The sequence below is a fragment of the Sabethes cyaneus genome, chromosome 1, assembly GCF_943734655.1.
Source record: "Sabethes cyaneus chromosome 1, idSabCyanKW18_F2, whole genome shotgun sequence".
NCBI classification, from domain to species: domain Eukaryota; kingdom Metazoa; phylum Arthropoda; class Insecta; order Diptera; family Culicidae; genus Sabethes; species Sabethes cyaneus.
This window is the reverse complement of record NC_071353.1, coordinates 114,821,809-114,843,819: the sequence shown is the minus strand read 5'-3', so window position 1 is coordinate 114,843,819 and position 22,011 is coordinate 114,821,809. Positions and strand designations below refer to the sequence as shown.

The window sequence follows — 22,011 nt, the reverse complement described above, 5'->3', positions numbered from 1 at the left end:
ATGAACTGTGCGCAATCCACGAAAACGAATCCCTTAAGCCTTAACTCTTCATGCTCGTGCTCCTTCTCCTCCTCTAGCAAAGTCGGGCCACAGCTAGCATTTTCATATGTATAATAAAGGTAAAAATCAGCATTACGTACAGATATACATGCTAAATAAATCGTATTTCATGCGCAAAATTGGCATATCCGTACTATTTTGGAGGTAACATGCGTGATTACGAATAATTTTGAGCGTTACGACTACATAAGTATTTATATACGATAATATCCGATTAAGTGCGAGTCGTTCCGTACTACTCTACGATTTTGTGCTGAAAATCGTATGTATATCAGTCATTATCATTATATACGACAGAAAATCAACTTGATCCCACTTTATCCAGCTTTAGTTACGATTTCGAGTTTGTTAGAAGATATTTACGATAGTTTTCGTACATTGATATACGAGTTGGTGCTAGCTGGGGCTCGCTTACTTACTTACTAAGTTGGCCTGTCGTCCTAAGATAATGCCTGATAAACAAAATTTCTCCAATTTACTCGGTTGTGGGTTACTACTCTCCAATTCTTTGGGCACCACGTACTTTCCGCAAAATCACGCTTCACCTGATCTAACCATCTTACTCGCTGCGCTCCTAGTCGTCTTGTTCCTACAGGATAAGAAGCGAACACCATCTTTGCAGGGTATTTGTCCGGCATTCTTGCAACATGCCCTGCCCATCGTATCAATCCAGCTTTAGTCACCTTTTGAATGCTGGGTTCACCATAGTTCATAGTTCATCCTTCACCTCCATACTTCGTTCTCCTGAATACGCGGCCGAAGATCGTTCTTAGCACTCGTTTCTCGAAAACTCCTAGCACTCGCAGGTCCTCCTGAAGCATTAGTCACGTTTCACGCCCGTAGAGAACAACCGGTCTAATAAGCGTCTTGTATCAGGATGCACTTTGTACGGGGGTTTAGCCTGTTCGTCCGCAATTGATTGTGAAGCCCATAGTAAGCACGACTTCCGCTAATAATACGCCGTCGAATCTAACGGCTGGTGTCATTGTCTGCCGTTACCAGTAAGCCGAGGTAGACAAATTCATCGACTACCTCTAACTCATCGTCGTTGATCGTTATATTACTGCCCAAGCGGCGTCGATCGGCCTCGATTCTGCCGGCCAGCATTTACTTTGGTTTAAACGTATTTGCTTTTAACCCAATCTTTTCTGCTTCGTGCTTTAGTCTGGTTTACTGTTCAGCCACCGCCACAAGTGTTCTGCCGATCATATCTATGTCTTCTGATGAATTGACTGCATTTGTTGAAGATTGTGTGCCACGTGTTGATATCCGCTTGTTTTATAATACCTTGTAGTGCTATGTTGAACAGCAGCCATAAGAGAACATCTCCTTGGTAAAGCTCTCTGTGTGATTCGAATGCACTCGACAATCTACCCGAAATCCGAACACTGCACTGTGTACCGTCCATCGTAGATTGATTCAGTTTGATGAGCTTTCTGCGGAAGCTACACTCGTGGATGAGCTTTTCATAGTTCTTTTCGATCGATGGTATCATATGCGGCTTTGAATTTAACCAACCAATGATGCGTGGGAACTCTGTATTTGCGGCCCTGGAGGACTTGGAGGAGGTCACTCGTGCCGTATCAAGAAGGGGGCGCTATTTTAAGGGTTTGCGTGGAGCGACAAATGGGCTAGCGCCGGCCCTGTTGATGTAGCTTTAGAGTCCTCAAGATTTAGCGCGATGTTGTTGGGGCTGGCAAATGAGTGAACATGTGCAAATATATCACCTCTGTTTTCTAACTCCTATCTCTACCTCCACGAGGTGCCGGCTGGGGTACGGTAGCCAAAGTTGCGCACCTGGTGGTACGCAACCTTGGTTGTCGTATGCAGACAGAGAAGGTGGAACACTCGCCGTGTGGTTTCCGGCTACCTAATCATGCAGTTCGGCGCAGGTTTTTCGGAGGGCGCGGCTGCGGGGTGTGGGCACACCGGGAGAGAGTTATTTTCTCAGCTGGCTTAGCACAGAGAGAGAGAGAGACTCTAAATCGGTCTGTTTTACACAATCTGCAGTTAGGCCCTTTGGCGGTTGGTGCCGAATTGTACGTTTGGGCAAAGATTGAGCCACGGGACCTGATCCTGCCGGGAGTCGGCAAATTAGGTGCCCCTAAGTCAAGGTCTACCTCCGTGCCGATGACTGAATGGCTGGAGGGGTGAAAACATGCCAGTCGCGAACGGAGTGCTTTGGGCATCTTGCCCCTACTGTGCCATGCGGGGCTCTGGTACGGTCGATCTTTGTTGTCCCTTGCGTTTCGTGGGAACAGCATAGTAGTCCTGCCCAATTTCCCTTATGGGTTTTACGCCAAGTGCGTTCTGGCCAATATAATTGGCTTCGCTTACAATTTGCTGTCTGATCTGTGTTGGAGATTGTTTGTGTATATACTCCGCTAGTCAAATAGTTAGGGTCGCACAAATAAATCTTCAACACAAACGGGCAGCAAATTTGTATTTATGCGAAAAACTTTTTAATGGCTCTGTCACCATCGCATTGGTTCAGGAGCCATATTTTCGCAAGGGGTACTTTCATTCGACGGATATTGGAAACCAGAACTTTGCTGCTTTCAGCAAAACTGGTATGACAAATCCTCGTTTGATGCCCAGGGCATGCATATTGTTGCATAGGTCAATAAGTGCATGCCTTATCTCTGAGTTGACTACTCGAGATATTTGTGCAGTCACAGTAGAACTCGTCGTGGATGATGTCCATAGGCGCTATGTCTACTGTTCTGCATACTTACCACACGATGAACCGTCTCCCAGCGACGATTTCAGAAATGTGGTGAGATACTGCCAATCTAATGGGCTTCCGCTCATTGTAGGCAGTGATGCCAATGCCCATCACATCATTTGGGGCAGCTCGGATATCAATCTGAGAGGCTCTGATTTGATGGAATATTTGAGTAGTACCAACCTTGGAATACTCAACATTGGCAATTGTCCAACTTTCATACGAGCTGGTAGAGAGGAAGTGTTAGATATAACACTCTGCTCTAACAGGATCAGTCATGAGTTGGCACAATGGCATGTTTCAAATGAGACACCAATATCTGATCATTGCTTTATATATTTTGATCATTTGGGTGTCTCCTTGAACGCTGCAACCTTTCGCAATCCGAGATTTTCTGACTGGGAACTCTTTGAGGAGGAACTGGCGACGAAATTTCAAGGATTCGAACCGACGATTGAGTCATCGATCGACTTGGATGTGGCAGTAGATGTCACAACATCTTTTATTGCGGAATCTTTTGAAGTAGCTTGCCCGCTAAAAACTATTAAAACGACTAGAGGAACACCGTGGTGGAACTCTTACCTCGCGGAACTAAAGAAACGATGCAGGAGAGCCTGGAATAGACGTCGGAGGGATGGCGTGGAGCCTTTCAAGCAGGCCCGGAAAGCCTATGCAAAGGCTCTACGGTCTTCAGCACGCACGAGCTGGCACAGGTTCTGTAGCAACGTTTCCAGTTTCGGCGAGGCAAGTCGACTTAATAAAATACTGTCAAAATCGAAAGATTATCAGGTTAATAACATTCGAAGTTCGAACGGTGAATACTGTTCGAATGACAATGAAATCCTGGAATGTCTCTTTTATAGTCACTTTCCGGGCTGTGTGGAACCTGAAGTTCGAAACGATCCAGAAATCGTTTACGAGCAAGCAAAAAGTTTTAGACCAATCAGTCTAACGTCATTCTTGCTTAAATCACTTGAGCGGATTGTTGATCACCACATCCGCGAAACAAGCTTAGTAGAAGTTCCTCTTCATTCAGCACAACATGCTTATCAAAGTGGCAAATCTACAACCACTTTATTACATGATGTGGTGGATAAAATTGAGGTTGCTTTTTCACAAAAGGAATCTTGCTTAGGAACTTTTTTGGATATTGAAGGCGCGTTTGATAACGTATCTTTCGCTTCCATTTTGGAGGCTGCTCGTTATCATAATGTGCCTTCAATAATCATAAAGTGGATAGAACAAATGCTTAGTAACCGATTGCTTTTTTCGTCCTTACGGCAAGCAAGCATTTGGAAGCAAAGTGTTTGTGGATGTCCACAAGGTGGCGTTCTCTCGCCTCTTTTATGGAACCTTGTGGCGGACGGCCTATTGAGGAAACTCAATGGTCTAGGCTATCCGTCATATGGTTTTGCGGATGACTATCTCATCCTAGTAGTTGGAAAGTGCATAAGCACATTATTTGACTTAATGCAGCAGGCACTACGCGTCGTGGAAACGTGGTGCCGAGAAACTGCACTTTCGGTAAATCCGAGCAAAACATCTATCGTCTTATTTTCAAGACGTAGAAATACCAATGGAGCTCGCGCTCTGCGCTTTTACGATTCGGATGTTGATGTTGTGAACGAAGTGAAGTACGTGGGGTTGATTCTCAACTCCAAGCTTGACTGGTCCACAAATATTGACTTCCGAATTAAAAAAGCGTGCATGGCCTTTGGGCAATGTAGACGAGCAATTGGCAACTCTTGGGGGCTTAAACCCAAATACATACACTGGTTATACACGGTCGTTGTCAGACCAATACTGGCGTATGGTTGTCTTGTATGGTGGCAGAGAGGGGAAGTTGTGACTGTCCAGACAAAGCTAAACCATCTTCAAAGGATGTGTTTAATGGCAATGTCTGGTGCATTTACTACAACTCCTACTGCCGCCCTAGAAGCTATTTTCAATATTAAACCTCTACACTTCCACCTGAAGCAAGAGGCACTAATATGTGCTTATCGACTACACGCGATTGGCCTTTGGCAGTCTGTGGACGGTTCCACTGGTCATACTCGATTGTGGTCGCAAATTGTTGCTGAGGACAAATTTGCCCTTGCTCCTAGCGATGTAACGCTCATGCGTACTTTCCCGTATAGGACTTTCTCAAGTGACTTCCCTCCTAGAGAGGATTGGATGTCAGGCTACATGGAAAGGAAAATTTCCGACTATGTGGTCTGTTACACCGATGGTTCCTTGTACGAAGGTCGCGCGGGTGCTGGTGTTTACTGCCGTGAGCTAGAATTGGAGGAATCCTATTCGTTCGGTAGTTACTGCACCGTTTTTCAAGCTGAAATCTTTGCAATTATGTGCGGAGCTCAGTTTGCACTTCAGAAAGAACTGATAGGCAAGATTATCTACTTCTGTTCTGACAGTCAAGCCGCTATAAAAGCCCTTTGTGCGGCTAATTCTAAATCTAAAACAGTCATCGCCTGCCACACCCAATTAGAAGAACTAAGCATTCTAAATGCCGTTCATCTGGTTTGGGTTCCTGGCCATTCTGGTATAACCGGAAATGAATGGGCTGATGAACTAGCAAGATCTGGAGCAGAAAAGTCGGTTTTCGGACCGGAACCTGCTTTACCAATTGCGGCATGTTGGATAAAACAAAAGATTCGATCTTGGTTTTCATCTGAACATGTACGTTATTGGGAAAATCTTGAAACTTGTCGTCAAACGAAAAGTTTCATTGTTAAGCCTTGTGAGAAGGTTGCGAAATTTCTTTTGCAACACTCAAAGGTAAATTGCAGTATTCTTGTCAGATCACTGACTGGTCACTGCAGGCTAAATTATCATATGGCTACGATTCAGCGAGCTGAATCGTTTCATTGTAATTTATGTGAATCCGACTACGGTACACCATATCACGTAATTTGCAACTGTCCTGCAGTAGCACAATTGCGTCATAGGATCTTTGGATCCTACGTCTTAAATGAATCGGATTTTAGGAAACTAAAATTACGAGACATTTTGATGTTCCTTACCGAAAGCGGTATTGAGCTATAAGCTCTTATTTATCATGAGTATACCCCCCAGGGGGTGTACTATTGATAAGTTAACTACCAAGGATTGCAGTATCCCTTCGGGGGTACAAAAATCTCTCGGTATATATATGTTTGTGTTTGTCCAAATTCCTCATCCACCCCTTCCTATTCCTTCTGTTTTCCTTCCCGTCCTCATCAGGTAAATGATGACACAGGCAAGATGGGCAAGGCACAAATCTTCCACATGATTGTGAGGAACGTGCTGCTCGAGCCAAAGATGCTGATACCTGATACCTGAAAGCTCTCTGTGTGATTCGAATGCACTCGACAATCTACCCGAAATCCGAACACTGCACTGTGTACCGTCCATCATAGATTGATTCAGTTTGATGAGCTTTCTGCGCAAGCTACACTCGTGGATGAGCTTTTCATAGTTCTTTTCGATCGATGGTATCATATGCGGCTTTGAATTTAACCAACCAATGATGCGTGGGAACTCTGTATTTGCGGCCCTGGAGGACGTGGAGGAGGTCACTCGTGCCGTATCAAGAAGAGGGCGCTATTTTAAGGGTTTGCGTGGAGCGACAAATGGGCTAGCGCCGGCCCTGTTGATGTAGCTTTAGAGTCCTCAAGATTTAGCGCGATGTTGTTGTTCTGAAGTTAGCTCTGGCGTTTTCTGCTTGTTATCTGCCTCTGGATCTGGATGATTTCGATGCGCGTTTGAAACTTCTTGGCCAAATCTTTATTCGCCATTCTAGCAGATCTGTTCTTATGGATATAGTTCACCACTTTCTATTCTATTCTATCGAGTTTACTAGGACCAGGATTCTTCCGCTTTGTGGTAAATCCTTCATGGAGCACTCATTACCGAACTTTTTTTTAATGGTACGTTTCACACTTTTCGGATATATTTTAGTCCTTTTCGTAGTTTGATGGTGTGTTACTCTCTTTCCGGTGCATTAAATATGTATAATTTTCTTTTCAGTACCCGATTCAATCCGCGGAATTTTGAAACCAACTAGTTTGATTTAAATCAACACCAACAATTGAAGAGGGCCTACTGAGTGAAGGATCTTCTTTGCTGGGCTAGCATAAGAAAATAAACATTTACTACTGTGTTACCTGACTCATAACGAATATACGTTATATACGGGGAAGGGTCTCGTAACTCACTAACTTTGTGGTTTTTCGTTTAATTGATCATAAATTCGAATAGAGCATACAAATATTAACTATATAACATAAGAAATTACATGTTTACTCCAAAAATAAAAGCATGAGAAATGTTTGAATTTCGGAAATAGGGGTGCTTTATGAGTTAGGTAACACAGTAGGTTAGTTTTTTTTAACAACATGTACTCCAGATTAGAGTGGCGTCAAGACACAATAAAAGCGCTAAATTTTGAGTCGGTGGTGGTGGTGAGTCCCATTATAAATATAGGTAACTCTTCGCTTCGATTCAAAATTTAACGCATTTTTAATGTGACTTGACACCTCTGCCTGTAGTCTTTAATCTCTAGAACTCTTTTCTTGTAACTACTTATTCACGGAAAAATGCTGGGTTAAAAAAAACTTTCAGATAGCAGAAATTATCACTGTTTATAAGCTTGCAATTATCGTCTTGATTCGTGTTGCTCAGCAACCAGAATCACCTATTGATAACTATAAGAAATATCCAGAAAACTTGCCATGTTAATTCACTGCTAATGATAGTTAGCTTTAAACAGATGTGATCCAATTTATCACATCTATTGCAGTGCCATATTTTTCCCAAATAGCGCAAATCATCGCAATAAGGAGGAAAACTTTGATTAAGACCCCTTCGCTAAGTGCCCATCGTCCAGTCCCTCGGTGGTTCCGATAATTTATTACCTCACGGCGGTGGCCATAACGATTTGGGGCAACAATGCCAACTTCGACACTTACGTGTCTGACTCTTTCAATACGCCGATAGAAACCATTTCGCCGAATGATACAAGTGGATGATTTTTTTGATTTATAGCACTTCCACTGACAGCTGAAGCATGTTTCATCCTATATATAGAGCAATTTTCTCACAAAGCCTTCAACTAAGAGTGGGTGAATCGTTCACATTTCATACGTGATTTCGAGACATACACGAACACTAACCTCTACACCTTCCCCCTTCACCGTTGCTATTCTCACACATCGATTTATCTATACTAGCAGCAACACACCAGAATCAGGAAGCAATTTGTCTTCACCGTTTTTCCGTTGTTCTATCTTCTTTGTGCAGTGAACTCCTACCGGGGCGAGGTGCTGAAGCTGACAAAAATCTCACGCAGCGAAATGGGCTCCTATCTGTGCATCGCATCCAACGGAGTGCCACCGTCGGTATCCAAGCGGATATCTCTCAGTATTCATTGTAAGTATAAATGAAGCTTTTCACGATACAAATGCACATTGTTTCAGACACTAACCCTGCATTCACTGCACCAATTAAACCTCAAAGCACATTCATTATAAAATCTATAAACTATCTACACAAGCACGCAGCCGACTAATTGGCAACACTTCGTCAGCTGTCAAACAAATGCAGAAAACAAAACTCCCCCAAAATTGAAGTAAACTCGTGATTCATGAGCAATAATTATACAAGCTTTCAAAACGTGTAATTAAAACTAGTTCTACCGATGAAATTTGCTAGCTCTGCATCCATGGTACCTATCTGCTTCGTATGAATCTCACTTGTCCATTCAGGCATGCGAACAATTTGGAAACTGAAACTGTATCCATTTCCAGGGAAAAGTTTTCCATTTCAAGCGGAACATGGAAACCAACGTAGGCCGAAGTGTCAATTACATTCTCCACAATTTTCCCCACATACGACGAGTGGTTGGTTGTCTGTAGCGCAAAAAATTCAACTAGCCTGTTACACCAGAAATAGTTCCTTTTAATATCGCAGGTGAAGCTGATCGTAAGTGGATACTAATTCGCCACCGAACCATGGTTAAGTTGATGACATTTTGGAATGTTACTAATCACGAACTCAAACGGGGGTTTCCCTCGCTGCTGGTGCACCGTTCCATTTCCACAGACAAAAGTTTTGGCAGATATTTCTGACAGAATGCAATAAGTGCTTGCAAACTACACTTCTACACGTCTACTGGCTAGCAACCGAATTTAAAGCATATTTGCCACAAATCTCATTTGTAAATCAGTTTTATTATAAATTTGACAACTGGAGTTGGTCTGCACAGATTGGATGCATACGTGTTTCGAAATGGTAAAATATAAACAGATTTGCAGTTTTTCAGAAAATTGTCAAGACCAATATGTAGTTTCACACGACGCATATACCAACCAATGGCTAAATTGTATTAAATTAGCACACCAACACGTGTTCCATGTGTCACTCGTCGAGTTCTTTTCCGAACCAAACCGAAGTCATTTCACAATGCTCCCACTCCAAACAAGGAAGATGTCGGGAAAGACGACAAGAAGACGCCATCCATCTGCTCGGCTCGGTTAGTCTGTGTGTTTTACCATTTCGTGACCGGCATAAAAACCCCTGCACGTGTCTCTGGCATGCGTCCTCTCGAAAGGCTATTCCGTTTAAAGCCGGCAGTGCGTATTCTTCCGTAAAACATTTAGAATTAACATTCGTGCTTCGTGAATAAATTTCCTGAGCTAAAACTAGCAAACGATTTATTACTTTGTTGGGAGCAAATTTTCTAAGGTTACTCACAAAAAAATCATTACACACTTCTATGCTTTACACTTAACAGAAATTGGAGTGATGAAATTTCAATTCCACAATTTTTACAGTCCACCCAGTCATACAGGTGCCGAATCAGCTGGTTGGAGCACCCCTCGGCACCGACGTTTCGATCGAGTGTCAAGTAGAGGCATCTCCGAAATCCATCAACTACTGGGTGAAAGATACAGGTAACTATTATTTGCAAAAACAAAATCACTGACAGATGCAATCTACATGAATCAATTTGTATCATTTGTGTTTTTCCTCACCTCCCCCCTTAACAAACCGTTTGCACAAAGGAGAAATGATAGTATCGTCACCAAAATACCACGTGCAGGACATAACCAAATCGTTGTACGAAACCAAAATGTCGATGACGGTTCGATCGTTCCAGAAGGAGGACGTCGGTTCGTACCGTTGCATTGCGAAGAACTCGCTCGGGGAAGTAGACAGCAGCATCCGACTGTATGGTAAGCATTCTATAGCTAAGAAATAAAAGCAGTCGCGCTTTGTATAAAACCAAAATTGAAAAAAACGGTAAATTTATCGGTGAAAAGACAAAATTAAAAATAACCGAAAAAGCAAAAAAATGAACAGAATGGTAAAGAACAATGTTTCATTCGCTACCTAACATACGTTTATTACACAATACAGACAGAAAAACTGACAAAGTAGACAAAAAAGACGAAAAGAGACGAAAAGTGAAAAATAGAGAAGATCATAAGATAAAAAGAACAAAAGATCTGAAACGATAAAAGGCAAAAAATTAGGAGATAAAAACATCCAATCTAATCTAATCTAATCTCATACTAACGCAGCCAATACTTGCAAGCATCCTGAAAAATGACGAATGACTTGAATCAATCATTTTTCCTGTCAACGGCGCAGCATGTACCGTAGGGAGAATTGCAAGCAATTATTATCCAATTCTGCTAGAAATTAAGGAACAGAAGAAAACTTTTTCCAAATTAAATTCCACCATTAATATTTATTCACGACAGATACGTATTTTTCCTGCGGCTTGCAGGTTTCATAAGCGTCTGTTTTCGAACACACAAGACACTGATAAAGCCTGCAAGTCGTAAGCGAAATGCGTATCTGCCGTGAATAAATATTAAAAGTGGAATTTAACTTGGAAATTTTTTTCTTCTTTTCTTTTTTTCAGGGTTCGTATTCTCTACTAAGGTGCTCAGAAAACTTCACTCAACCTAATTCTATACAACCCCTTGAAATCAAGGGGAAGGAAGAAAGCGTGGACCTCCCGTACCAAACGCTTCCCAAAAAGATAATGATTTATTTACAGTCGTTTGGAGTATCGTTGCTCGGGTCGGGAATGAACTAATGGCATTTAGACTAGAAACCAGGCTATACAATTGGCCAAGGAAATAACGCCATATTTCGGTCTCTGAAAGTAGATTAAAGACACCATCTGCAAAAGAATATTAGGTTAAATAATATAACACTTGAAAGTAAAATCGTGTGGGTCAACGGTTGCCTAAAACTTTAAGGTTAGGAACTGTAAACCACACGACCACGCACCTCTTAGCTTGGCTACTCAATTATACAAATTGGAGTATTTCCAGGTATGGCTGTGTAGAGGTGCTAGGTAGGAGCTTGGGAAGGCAGGAGCAATGTTGGGCGCTTCTTCCGAGTTATCTTCCCCATTTCATACTCTTAAGAGATAGAAAAACACCAAAGACAAAAAAAGACTAAAAGACGAAAGAACTAAAGACAAATAAAACTAAAGACAAATGGGATTAAAAGACTAAAAAGACAAAAAAAAATAAAAATATTAGTCTAAATTTAGTAAAACTGGCTAAAACTGGAAGGCAAAAAACCTAAGAGGCAAAAGAGGTTAGAAGTAGTTAGAGTAAAACAAGCCAAAAAGACGAAGACAAAAAAGACTAGAAAGCAAAAAAGATAAAAAAAAACCATAGGACTAGAAAGCAAAATAGACTTGAAAACAAAAAAAGACTACAGGGTAAAAAGGCTAGAAGGCAAAAATTTAGTTCTCTGCAAAATAGTACAGGGAATTTCACCAGGGGGTTCGCGAAACAAAAAAGGTTGGTAACCGTTGGGCTAGAAGGTAAAACAAGACTAGAAGAAAAAAAAACTATAAGACAAAAAAACTGGGAAGAAAAAAAAACTAGAAGGCAATAAAGGCTGGAAGGCAAAAAAGACTAGAAGGCAAAAGAGGACCAAGAGACCAGAAGAGACTAAGGACTAGAAGGCAAATAAATATAGAAGGCAATAAAGACTAGAAGGCAAAAAGATTAGAAATCAATAAAGACAGTAGGCAAAAAAGACTAGAAGATAATAAACTAAAAGATAAAAAAAATATAAGGTAAAAAAACTTAAAGGTAAAATGGACTAAAAGACTAGAAGGCAAAATATGAATAGCAGGCAATAGAGACTAGAAGGCAAAAAGACTAGAAGACAAAAAAGACGATGACAAAAAAGACTAGAAGGCAAAAAATGCTGGAAAGCCAAAGAGACTTATAGGCAAAATAGACTAGGAGACAAAACAGACAAGAAGACGAAATATATGAAAAGGCAAAAAATAGAAGGCAAAAAGACTAGAAGACAAAAAGACGAGAAGGCCAAAAAATAGAAGGCAAAAAAACTAGGAGACAAAAAAGACTACAACTAAAAAGACCAGAAGACAAAAGAGGACCACAAGACTAAACGACAATAAGGACTAGAAGGCAAAAAAAAATAGAAACCAAAAAAGACTATAAGGCAAAAAAGACTTGAAAACAAAAAAGACTAGAAGGTAAAACGACTGGAAGGCAAAACAACTAGAAGACAAAAAGGCGTAGAGAGCAAATGGAGGTAAAACAAGACTAGAAGGAAAACAAGCCGAAGACAAAAAAGACTAGAAGATAAAATAAACAAACAAAAAATAGAAGGAAACAAAAAAATAGAAGGCAAAAAACTAGAAATCAACATAGACTAGAAGGCAATAAAAGACGAAGACAAAAACGACTATAAGGCAAAAAAGACTAGAACAAAAAAAGACTAGAAGACAAAAAGCAGACTAGAAGGTAAAAAATCAAGAAAACAAAAATAAACCAGAAGGCAAAATAGACAAAAAGGCGAAAAAAATTGTGAAGAAAAACATGAAAGAAAAACATGAATTAAAGACAGGCCAAAGCTGGAAGGCAAAAAGCCTAGAAGATAAAAATATTAGAAAATAAAAGGTAAAAAGACAAAGACAAATAATACTAATAATACTAATAAAACAAAAAAGACAAAAAACCAAAGGACTAGAAGGCAAAAAATACTAGAAGTCTAAAAAGACTAGAAGACAATAAAGACTAGAAGGCAAAATGACTAGAAGACAAAAAAGACGAAGACAAAAAAGACGACGGCAAAAAAACTAAAGGGCAAAACAGGCTGGAAACCCAAAGAGACTAGAAGGCAAAATAAACTAGGAGCCAAAAAAGACTAGAAGGCAAAAAAGACTGGAAGGAAAAAAAGACTAGAAGGCTAAAAATAGAAAGCAGAAAGGCTAGAAGGTAAAAAGGACTAAAAGACAAGAAGAGAATAAAGACTAGAAGGCAAAAAGAGTAGAAATCAAAAAAGATTAGAAGGCAAAAAAGAGTAGAAGGCAATAAAGACTAGAAAACAAAAAGACAAAAAAGACGAGAAGACAGGAAATAGAAGGCAAACAGACAAGAAGACAAAAAAGACTACAGCTAAAAAGACCATAAGACAAAACAGGCTAGAAAGCAAAAAAAAAAGAAGGCAAAAAGAACTAGAAAAGAAAAAGGACTAGAAGACCAAAAGACTAACAAACCAAAATAAAAAAGACTAAAGACTAAAAAGCTAAAAAAGGAAAAGATAAACAGCGAAAAGATACGATGTTTAAAACACAAAATGATAAAAGAAACAAAGAGCTTAAAAGACAACAGAAGTGTCAGAAGATATTCAAAATAAGAAATTTGACATTAAGACATCAAAAAGTTTAGCAAACCACTAAATGGCAACTGAACCTTGGTAAAAAACGAAACTAATTCCCAAAAATAAAACACAAAGTCAGTAGAAAAACAAAGCCGAATTTTTACTACATATAAAATGACAAAACAGGACACAGCATGACGGCAGATAGAATATAAAAAGATGACAAAATATTAAGACAATGTGTTACAACTGAAGAATGACTCTGAAACGACGATAATAAGAAGTTAAAGAAGCGTTATGAAAATGACAGAAAGGTTCAAAAACATGTGCAAGATTCAATTAAAACATAGCAGATAACGAATACATAAAACAAAAAACAACAAAGACAAAAATGGAATAGGAATGAAAGTAGAAAACAAAATACAACAAACAATATAAGTTCAAAATAAAAGAGAAAAAAACAAATATGAAGGTAGTAAGAATATAAACCGATTGACGACACACAGAAAAACAAAACATGGCTGGCAGTCGATAAAAAAGCAGTAGCCGGACGGTTAGCAAAAAAAGCTGAATAAAAGCGTTAAAATAACAATAAAAAGACTATAAGAATGGCCAGAAAGGTAAAAACAAGATGCAATTAGCACAGCAGTAGATATAAATATATGAAGATAGAAGAAAAAAGGGTACAGAAACGCGGCGAAGCGACAGTACAAAATCAAATTAGAATAACAAAAAATGTTCAGAAAGATGACAGAATTATACCAAAAAGGCCACACAAAAACGTGACCCAAATTGCAAAGAAAACAAAAGAAATATAACAGAAAAACGACATACGATGAACTAAAAAAATGAAAGAACTGACCGGCGACAAGAAGACGACGAATTTTACGCTTTTTTATTTGTACAATAGGTATCTGCAGTCGGTCCACAATCATGGATCACACATCACATACATATGGGTCATTTTAGCTTTATCTGCCGATTAATGCATGAATATTATACTAATTGATAGATAAACTTGTTACTCATAACTAGCACTGATCAATCATTAGGTGATAATTAAACGGAAATTAGCAGCTAAAGCAAAAAACACCCACAATTGTGTGTGCTCCATGATTGTGTACTGTACTTTCTTCAACGAGAAATGGGTCGTTGAAATTCATAAATTCGAGAGCAGTATTTTTTTTTTCAATTGAAACACAAATTTTCTTCATGTAAATATATTCTATGTGTTCAGATTGGCAAGAAAAATGCAGTGAAAACATTTTTAAAAGCCATATTAAGCTTATATTATGGTCGTAAATTGATTCTGAAATTCGAAAAGTTAAGGTGAAATGAGTCAACATTGATTTTGTACATTTCAAAAGCAATTTTTTTGTATTCGCTGTGTTCAGATTGGCAAGAAGAATGCAGTGAATAAATTTTTTAATACAGAACCCCTGTTTTGTGCCCAAAAACAGCTTCCGAAATTGGGCTTTCCGACAAAAATGTAAATGGCTGCTAGTTTCCCGTTAATGACGACTTGTTTCCCCTTTCACTATCTACTGACATATGGGAGACAGAAAATAATATAAATAAGGCTATCCTTGGTTCTATACCATCATTCTGTTTCCTATCATCCTATTTCAGCTGTCATGTTTGGCTCCACAATTCGATGTGGTTCGGTCGCCATTTGGAATATCTCTCTATCGTCTTAAGGTTCAAACACGCGTCATTGATTTTTAAGATATCAAAAGGAGTTTTTATGCTAAAAATAATAATTGTGTTCATTAAACTATTCTCACTTCATTCTCTCTCAGTCTATCAGAACACAATGAATATATTTTTATGAACTTAAATTTATTTTGACCATTTATATCTGTTTTCAAAGTCCCAAAAATCAATTATGCATGTTCGAACCTTAAGACGATAGAAAGATATACTAAATGGCGACCGTGTTTATGTAGGCGGTGTGTTTTATGTAGAACCGAAGATAACCTAAAATTTGACAATAAAACAACACACAGTGGGCAAAATCGACCGAAAAACGAAGCTTTTTGCTGTCGCTATTTTTTTAAAGGGTAAAAGTTGACTCTTCTTATGTATGAAATGACAAGAATTCGATTGGTGATGGACTTAACGTGCGGAAATGACGACAAGTAACCCATTTCGCACCATTAATAATTTACAAACTCTGTCTCTAAATTGAAATTCTATAGTAAGGAAAGTAGAAGAATGTTTTTTCAATTCAAATTTAATTTCTCGTCACTTCCGTGCGATAAGACCATCACCAATCGATTTCTCGTGATCTTTTTACATTCGAAAAGTCACCTTTTACCCTTTGAAAATAGCGGCTTCAAAAAGTTCCGTTTTGACGGTCGATATTGTCCATTATGCAACGACAGGAACGCGTAAAAGACTGCCGAAAAAGGTGAAAAAGTTAAACAAATACGTAACAGATTACGTGGCTGGCAAAGGGTGAACATGTGCATTCCATAACCTCTGTTCATTAACTCCTATTCCTACCTCCACGAGGTGCCGGCTGGGGTACGCAACTTCGGTTGTCGTATGCTAACAGGAAAGGGGGCACAGTGGCTCCCGCCCACATTAAGATGGCAGCCCCATCAGCGGGATAAGGACCTTAGGTTAACAGCCTACTGTACCAGAACACACAAAAAGTTAATGAAAATGAAAGAAGAAATCTCTCCGGATTATTGGCAACGACCTTTAGCATGAAAACACGGACACGAATCGGAACATGGAATATACTGACCCTTGCCCAGCAGGGCAAGCTGGCTCAACTTGCAAGGGAAGCTAGCCGTCTGAAGCTTGAAATCCTGGGGCTGAGCGAGGTCCGCTGGCCGGGTAGTGGCGAACACAGGACATCATCCGGGCAAGTCTTGCTCTACTCTGGCATACGAGGTGAAAATGCTACTCGAGAAAGAGGAGTTGGATTCCTACTGAGCCCAGGGGCACGTGCGGCCCTGATGAAATGGGAACCAATAAATGAGCGAATAATCGCTGCCAGATTTAGAACACGGGTTAGGAACCTTACGGCAATCCAGTGCTATGCGCCAACAGATGCTGCCGACCTGCAGGAGAAAGAGAGCTTTTACAGCCAGCTGAACTGCGTGGTTGAGAAAATCCCGAAGGGGGACATCCAAATTCACATGGGCGACTTCAACGCGAAGATTGGCTCAAACAACGCGGACCTTGAACGCGTCATGGGACGCCATGGCCTAGGAGAGATGAGCGAAAACGGGGAGCTGTTTACAGAATTCTGTGATAATAACGACATGGTCATTGGTGGATCGCTCTTCCCCCATAGACCAGTACATAAAGTCACGTGGGTTTCCCGCGACGGCCGAACAGAAAACCAAATCGACCACATCTGCATCAGCCGGAAATGGAGAAGGAGCCTTCTTGATGTACGCAACAAACGCAGCGCTGACATTGCATCCGACCATCATCTTGTTATCGCTGAGATACGTCTGCGCGTCGCACGTGTCCAACGACGGGAGGAGAAAGTTGGGTGCCGCTACGACGTCCGCCGATTGGAGAATCCTGAGGTGAAAAGGGCCTTTGTTGAACAACTTGAATCTCGAGCCTCGGAGTTGCCATCTGGTGGAACCGTCGAAGAGCAATGGACCGGCATCAAGAACGCCTTCATCACGACCAGTGATGAAACCCTCGGCAAAGCGCGCAGTGGGCGAAGGGAGTGGATTTCGGATGAAACTTGGAGGAAGATCGACGAGCGGAGAGAGGCGAAAGCCGGCATTGAGCGAGCGCGGACCAGATCGGCTAAGACAGCTGCCCGTCAACGATACGCCGAACTGGAGAGGGCTGTTAAACGTGCTTGTATGCGGGACAAGAGAGCCTGGACTAACTCCCTAGCCGAACAAGGAGAAACCGCCGCCGCCAATGGTGATATCCGTTTGTTGTACGATATTTCTCGCCGCCTTAGTGGTGTCAGGATGAATACAAAGATGCCGCTAAAAGACAGAGCTGGTCAGCTATTGACTGACCGTACAGAACAGCTTAAGCGATGGACTGAACATTTTGAACAACTCTTCCGAGTTTCAAATGTCAGAGACCAACAAAACCAGCAGCGTACGACGCCTACAGTTCGTCGAATAAATCGCGTGAACTCGGAGGCGCCATCGCTGGATGAAATTGTAGCAGCCATCAAGAGTATGAAATCCAATAGAGCGCCAGGGATAGATCGTATTTCAGCCGAAATGCTGAAAGCTGACCCATTTTTGTCAGCCCAGATGATGCAACAGCTTTTCAGCAATATTTGGGAAACCGCAACTTTTCCGGTGGACTGGATGCAGGGCATATTGGTCAAAGTCCCTAAGACAGGAGACCTAACGGAATGCGGTAACTGGCGTGGCATCACGTTGCTCTGTATTACTCTCAAAGTACTCTGTAAGGTAATCCTCAACCGGATCCAGGAGAAGATCGACGCTACTCTCCGGCGGCAGCAAGCTGGATTCCGTGCTGGCCGATCATGTGTAGACCATATCACAACGCTCCGCATTATATTGGAGCAGATCAACGAATTCCAGGACTCTCTTCTGCTGGTGTTCGTTGACTTCGAAAAGGCGTTCGACCGACTCAATCACGAAAACATCTGGGGCGCACTTAGGCGTAGAGGAGTTCCAGATAAGTTAGTCCATCTCATCGAGGCTCAGTACGAGGCGTTCTCGTGCAAGGTTTTGCACGACGGCGTCTTGTCCGACGGGTTACTGCTGGCGTGAGACAGGGCTGCATTTTATCACCGCTTCTGTTTCTCATCGTTATGGATGAGATATTAGTTGGAGCAATTGACAGTAGACCAAATCGAGGATTGCCTTGGAATCCTCTAACGATGGAGCAGCTAAATGACCTCGACCTAGCCGACGACATTGTCTTGCTCGCACAACGCCGAAACGATATGCAGAGCAAGTTAGACGACCTCTCCGAGAGCTCCCAGGCAGCAGGTCTCACAGTCAATGTAGCGAAAACTAAGTCTATGGTAGTGAACACTGACAATTCCACCAACTTTACAGTAGCGGGACAACAAGTTGATCAGGTAGCCGTCTTTCAATATCTTGGTAGCCAAACAACGCCCGATGGTGGTACCAAGACTGATATAGCCACATGGATCGGGAAGGCCAGGGGTGCCTTTGCAGGTCTGCGAAACATTTGGCGCTCAAACCAGATCACTCTACGTACGAAAACCCGAATCTTTAATTCAAACGTTAAATCCGTACTGCTGTATGCCTGCGAAACGTGGTGCGTCTCAGCGGAGACAACGCAAAAACTGCAGGTATTCATTAACCGGTGCCTGCGATACATTATTCGTGCCTGGTGGCCTGATAATTGGATATCCAATGAGGAACTCCATCGTCGGTGTCATCAACGGCCGATAGCCACAGAAATTCGTGAGCGTAGGTGGAAGTGGATCGGACACACCTTGAGGAAAGGAGCGAACGAGGTTTGCAGAGCAGCACTCGACTGGAATCCACAAGGACAGCGTAGAAGAGGCAGACCTAGAGGCTCATGGAGACGGAGCTTAGCCAACGACATCCGGGCTGTAGACGAGAACCTGTCCTGGCGACAGGTAAAAGCCATGGCGGGTAACCGTCAGCAGTGGAGATCTCTAATTTCATCCCTTTGTTCTGCCGGACCGGCGGACATGGACACATAAGTAAGTAAGTAAGTAACAGATTACGTGTAAGACTAGCAAAGGGCTAAAGACTCAATGATGACATATATCAGACAGAAAGATGTCGGAGAAGTGTTGGAATAACAATATCAAGATAAAAAGAAACCGGCAAAAGTGGAATATATAGATGCCTCATGGATGATATCAGGCTAAAAGATCAATAGAAAAGTTACAGAAAGATAATAAAAATGATACCAAATCAAAGGTAGACGATCGAATGACAGTAAAATAGGTATAGAAAAGCGATGAAAAAGAATGACAATAAAACGCTCAAAAACGACTCAACAAGATCAGAATAAAGACAATTACAATACAAATTGAGAGGTTACAGGTGAGGTAGAATGAAGAAAAAAGGCAATTTGAATCTAACAGAAGAATGAATAAAAACCTTTAGATGAATAACAGCTAAAACCTTTAGAAAAATAACAATGAAGTGATGGAAAACCGCCGCACAAATGACAGTAGAACGATAAAAGCACAATAGAAATACGACAAAAAGACACGTTAGCAAACATTTAGAAACAATTAAAAGAACAGAAGGACTGCACGAAAAGGACTGAAGCCACAAAAGACTACCCAAAAAACTACAACAAAATATCAAAAAGATGTCGGAAAACTGATAGAATGCTGTGAAAAATAACAATGAAAAAACAATCATTCGAACGGCTTATAACCGTCATAAAATAATCATGATGATGATGATGATGATGATGATGATGATGATGATGATGATGATGATGATGATGATGATGATGATGATGATCCCCTGTTAATTTGATATCACCTGATATAATAATATTTCCCAATATCTTTCACCTTGCAGAAATTCCCGGACCAAACCGCAAAGTGTACTCCCCAAAGTACGGCACGGATCAGAACGATATCGTGAAGCCCGGCCAAACGGGCCCCGGGAGCAAATCGAAATTATCCTACCCGCCGGACGACGAAGAGCAGCAGTATGGCGGTGGATCGGCCGAGGATTTCGACGAGGTCATTGACACGATACAGCACCAGCATCATCACCATCACCAGTCGCACCAGCAGCAGCATCACGGAGGTCGGCCGACGGCTCGATCACCGTTCGGCTCGCTGGATCATCCGAACAGTATCAACGGTGTTGTCATCGGAGGCCGGGGCAACAATGGCGGCTCCAGTGCGGCCACCGGTGGCAGCAACGGGAACAACAAAAATCTGATAGCACTGATGAATGACATCGGTACGAGAAAACCGTTCGTTATTCCTCCCGGTCGGGGGGCCGACGGAAGTCTAGAAGGTAGCAACGGAGCCCGAGGACAGTTTAGCGGTACTGCGGACTCCGAAGCGCTGCTTCGATTGCTGCTGGTTCTTCTGGGCGGCAGTTGGTTCGCGATTTATTGCCGACGGCACCTAGGGTAGGAAAGAATGACAGCCGCAGGTACGAGTATTATAATGGATAGGCTCTCTTAGACTAGCGTTCCCGTTTTGACAAAGAGGGAGCAACAGGGGACAAAGTCTGCTCTAAAATTGAGAACAACAACTACGCGCGCTCCGGGACGGGAACAGGCATTGTTCTGTTTTTGTTACCGAACTGTATTTAGTATAAACGATAAATAGAGGGGAAAATATATCCTCGCAGGGCAGTGTGCTAACGAAAAGCGAGAAACGGGTTCGCTGTTGTATATTGGATGTAAATTGCGGTAATAATTGAAGGATGTTTAGATAAGATAAGATAGGGTATATTGCGGATGCAAACAAAACAACAAAAGGCCAAAAGTTAGTTTCCCGATTTTTGTTACGCGGCATATGTTAATGAATGTATCACTATTACTGCATGCACACAGGAGGGAGAACCGTTCTTTGTAACATCAGTTTGTTGCTATAACTTATATGAGATTTCGACGGTAGAAGCTTGCCGCTAAATTGTTGCTAAACCCTCGCTATCGTTACTGCAGTAAGTTCCTACAGAAAAATCATGAATTATTCTGTTCTACATCTGTATAATTTCTGTTGAAAGATACAAGGAAAAACGTTTCGCACCACAGGCTGCTTCACACTTTTAGCTAATAGTTCGGCGCCAAACTGCGCTCTATTCAATATGCAGGACCAAAGGATTCACTTACACGAGATCTATAAATCTCCAACCGATGCCACTGCCACTGCGGATGCGCTTCGTGGCGACTGGCTGCCCGTCGATTTTCTTTTGTTAGTTTGCGGTTCAGCAGATAATGTCTTCCTTTCGGTTTTCCATCCTGCACAGTCAAGTGGTGGCAGTCGGCCCCGGCAAGAACGCGACCGACGACGACGGTATGGGAAAAACTTTTGCAACTGGAATTTCCTGCGGCTTTGCACTTTGTCGCACGTTTGCGAATCATCCGATGACGGCATATCTTCGGAATTCTGTCCGCTCACCCATGCAGCGAGTCAATGGAGTGTTAAGTGGGTAGATAATTTTCCCATTTTTTTTTTTTTTGTTCAATTTCAACACTTTTCCTCCGAAATTATATCGTTTCAAGGAAAGGTCTCGCTTCGCTCAGTTTGTTACACAGAGTGACGCACGGAATGGAAATCTATAACAGATACTCAGTGTCTATTAGTAGGAAAATAATGATTTTCAATTGGATTAAACATTTGTCTAGCCCACAATTCAGATTAGCTTATACTGCGTATGTGAAATTAATCTTACAGTCTGAGCTGTCTGCTTGTTACTTACGGGATTGTTCGGAGAATCACACAAGCAACGACCCCGATTAATCCCATCCGTTCACCCTCAGGAGCCCATCAGTTGAAGTCATTATCCAATCATCAATTTCCGTCTCCATTGCCCTTTCGAAGAACATCATAAACTGTGATTTAGCTCAAGTTTCCCGACTTCCCGTTTCGAGCGATAATCCTGCCGCCCCGCTCTAACTTT

The 22,011-nt window shown here is 41.6% G+C and overlaps 1 protein-coding gene across 1 annotated transcript in view; it reads left to right on the top strand.

Moving 5' to 3' along the window:
* The window catches only part of LOC128746134 (hemicentin-2), a 145,191-nt gene extending 124,675 nt beyond the window's left edge, over nucleotides 1-20,516 (top strand). Inside the window, exons 8-11 of the mRNA XM_053843183.1 lie at nucleotides 8,066-8,194; nucleotides 9,598-9,717; nucleotides 9,829-9,999; nucleotides 19,945-20,516. Of these exons, the coding sequence (XP_053699158.1) occupies nucleotides 8,066-8,194; nucleotides 9,598-9,717; nucleotides 9,829-9,999; nucleotides 19,945-20,516 (992 nt within the window). The remainder of the gene's footprint in view (nucleotides 1-8,065; nucleotides 8,195-9,597; nucleotides 9,718-9,828; nucleotides 10,000-19,944) is intronic.
* The last annotated feature ends 1,495 nt before the right edge of the window (nucleotides 20,517-22,011 follow it).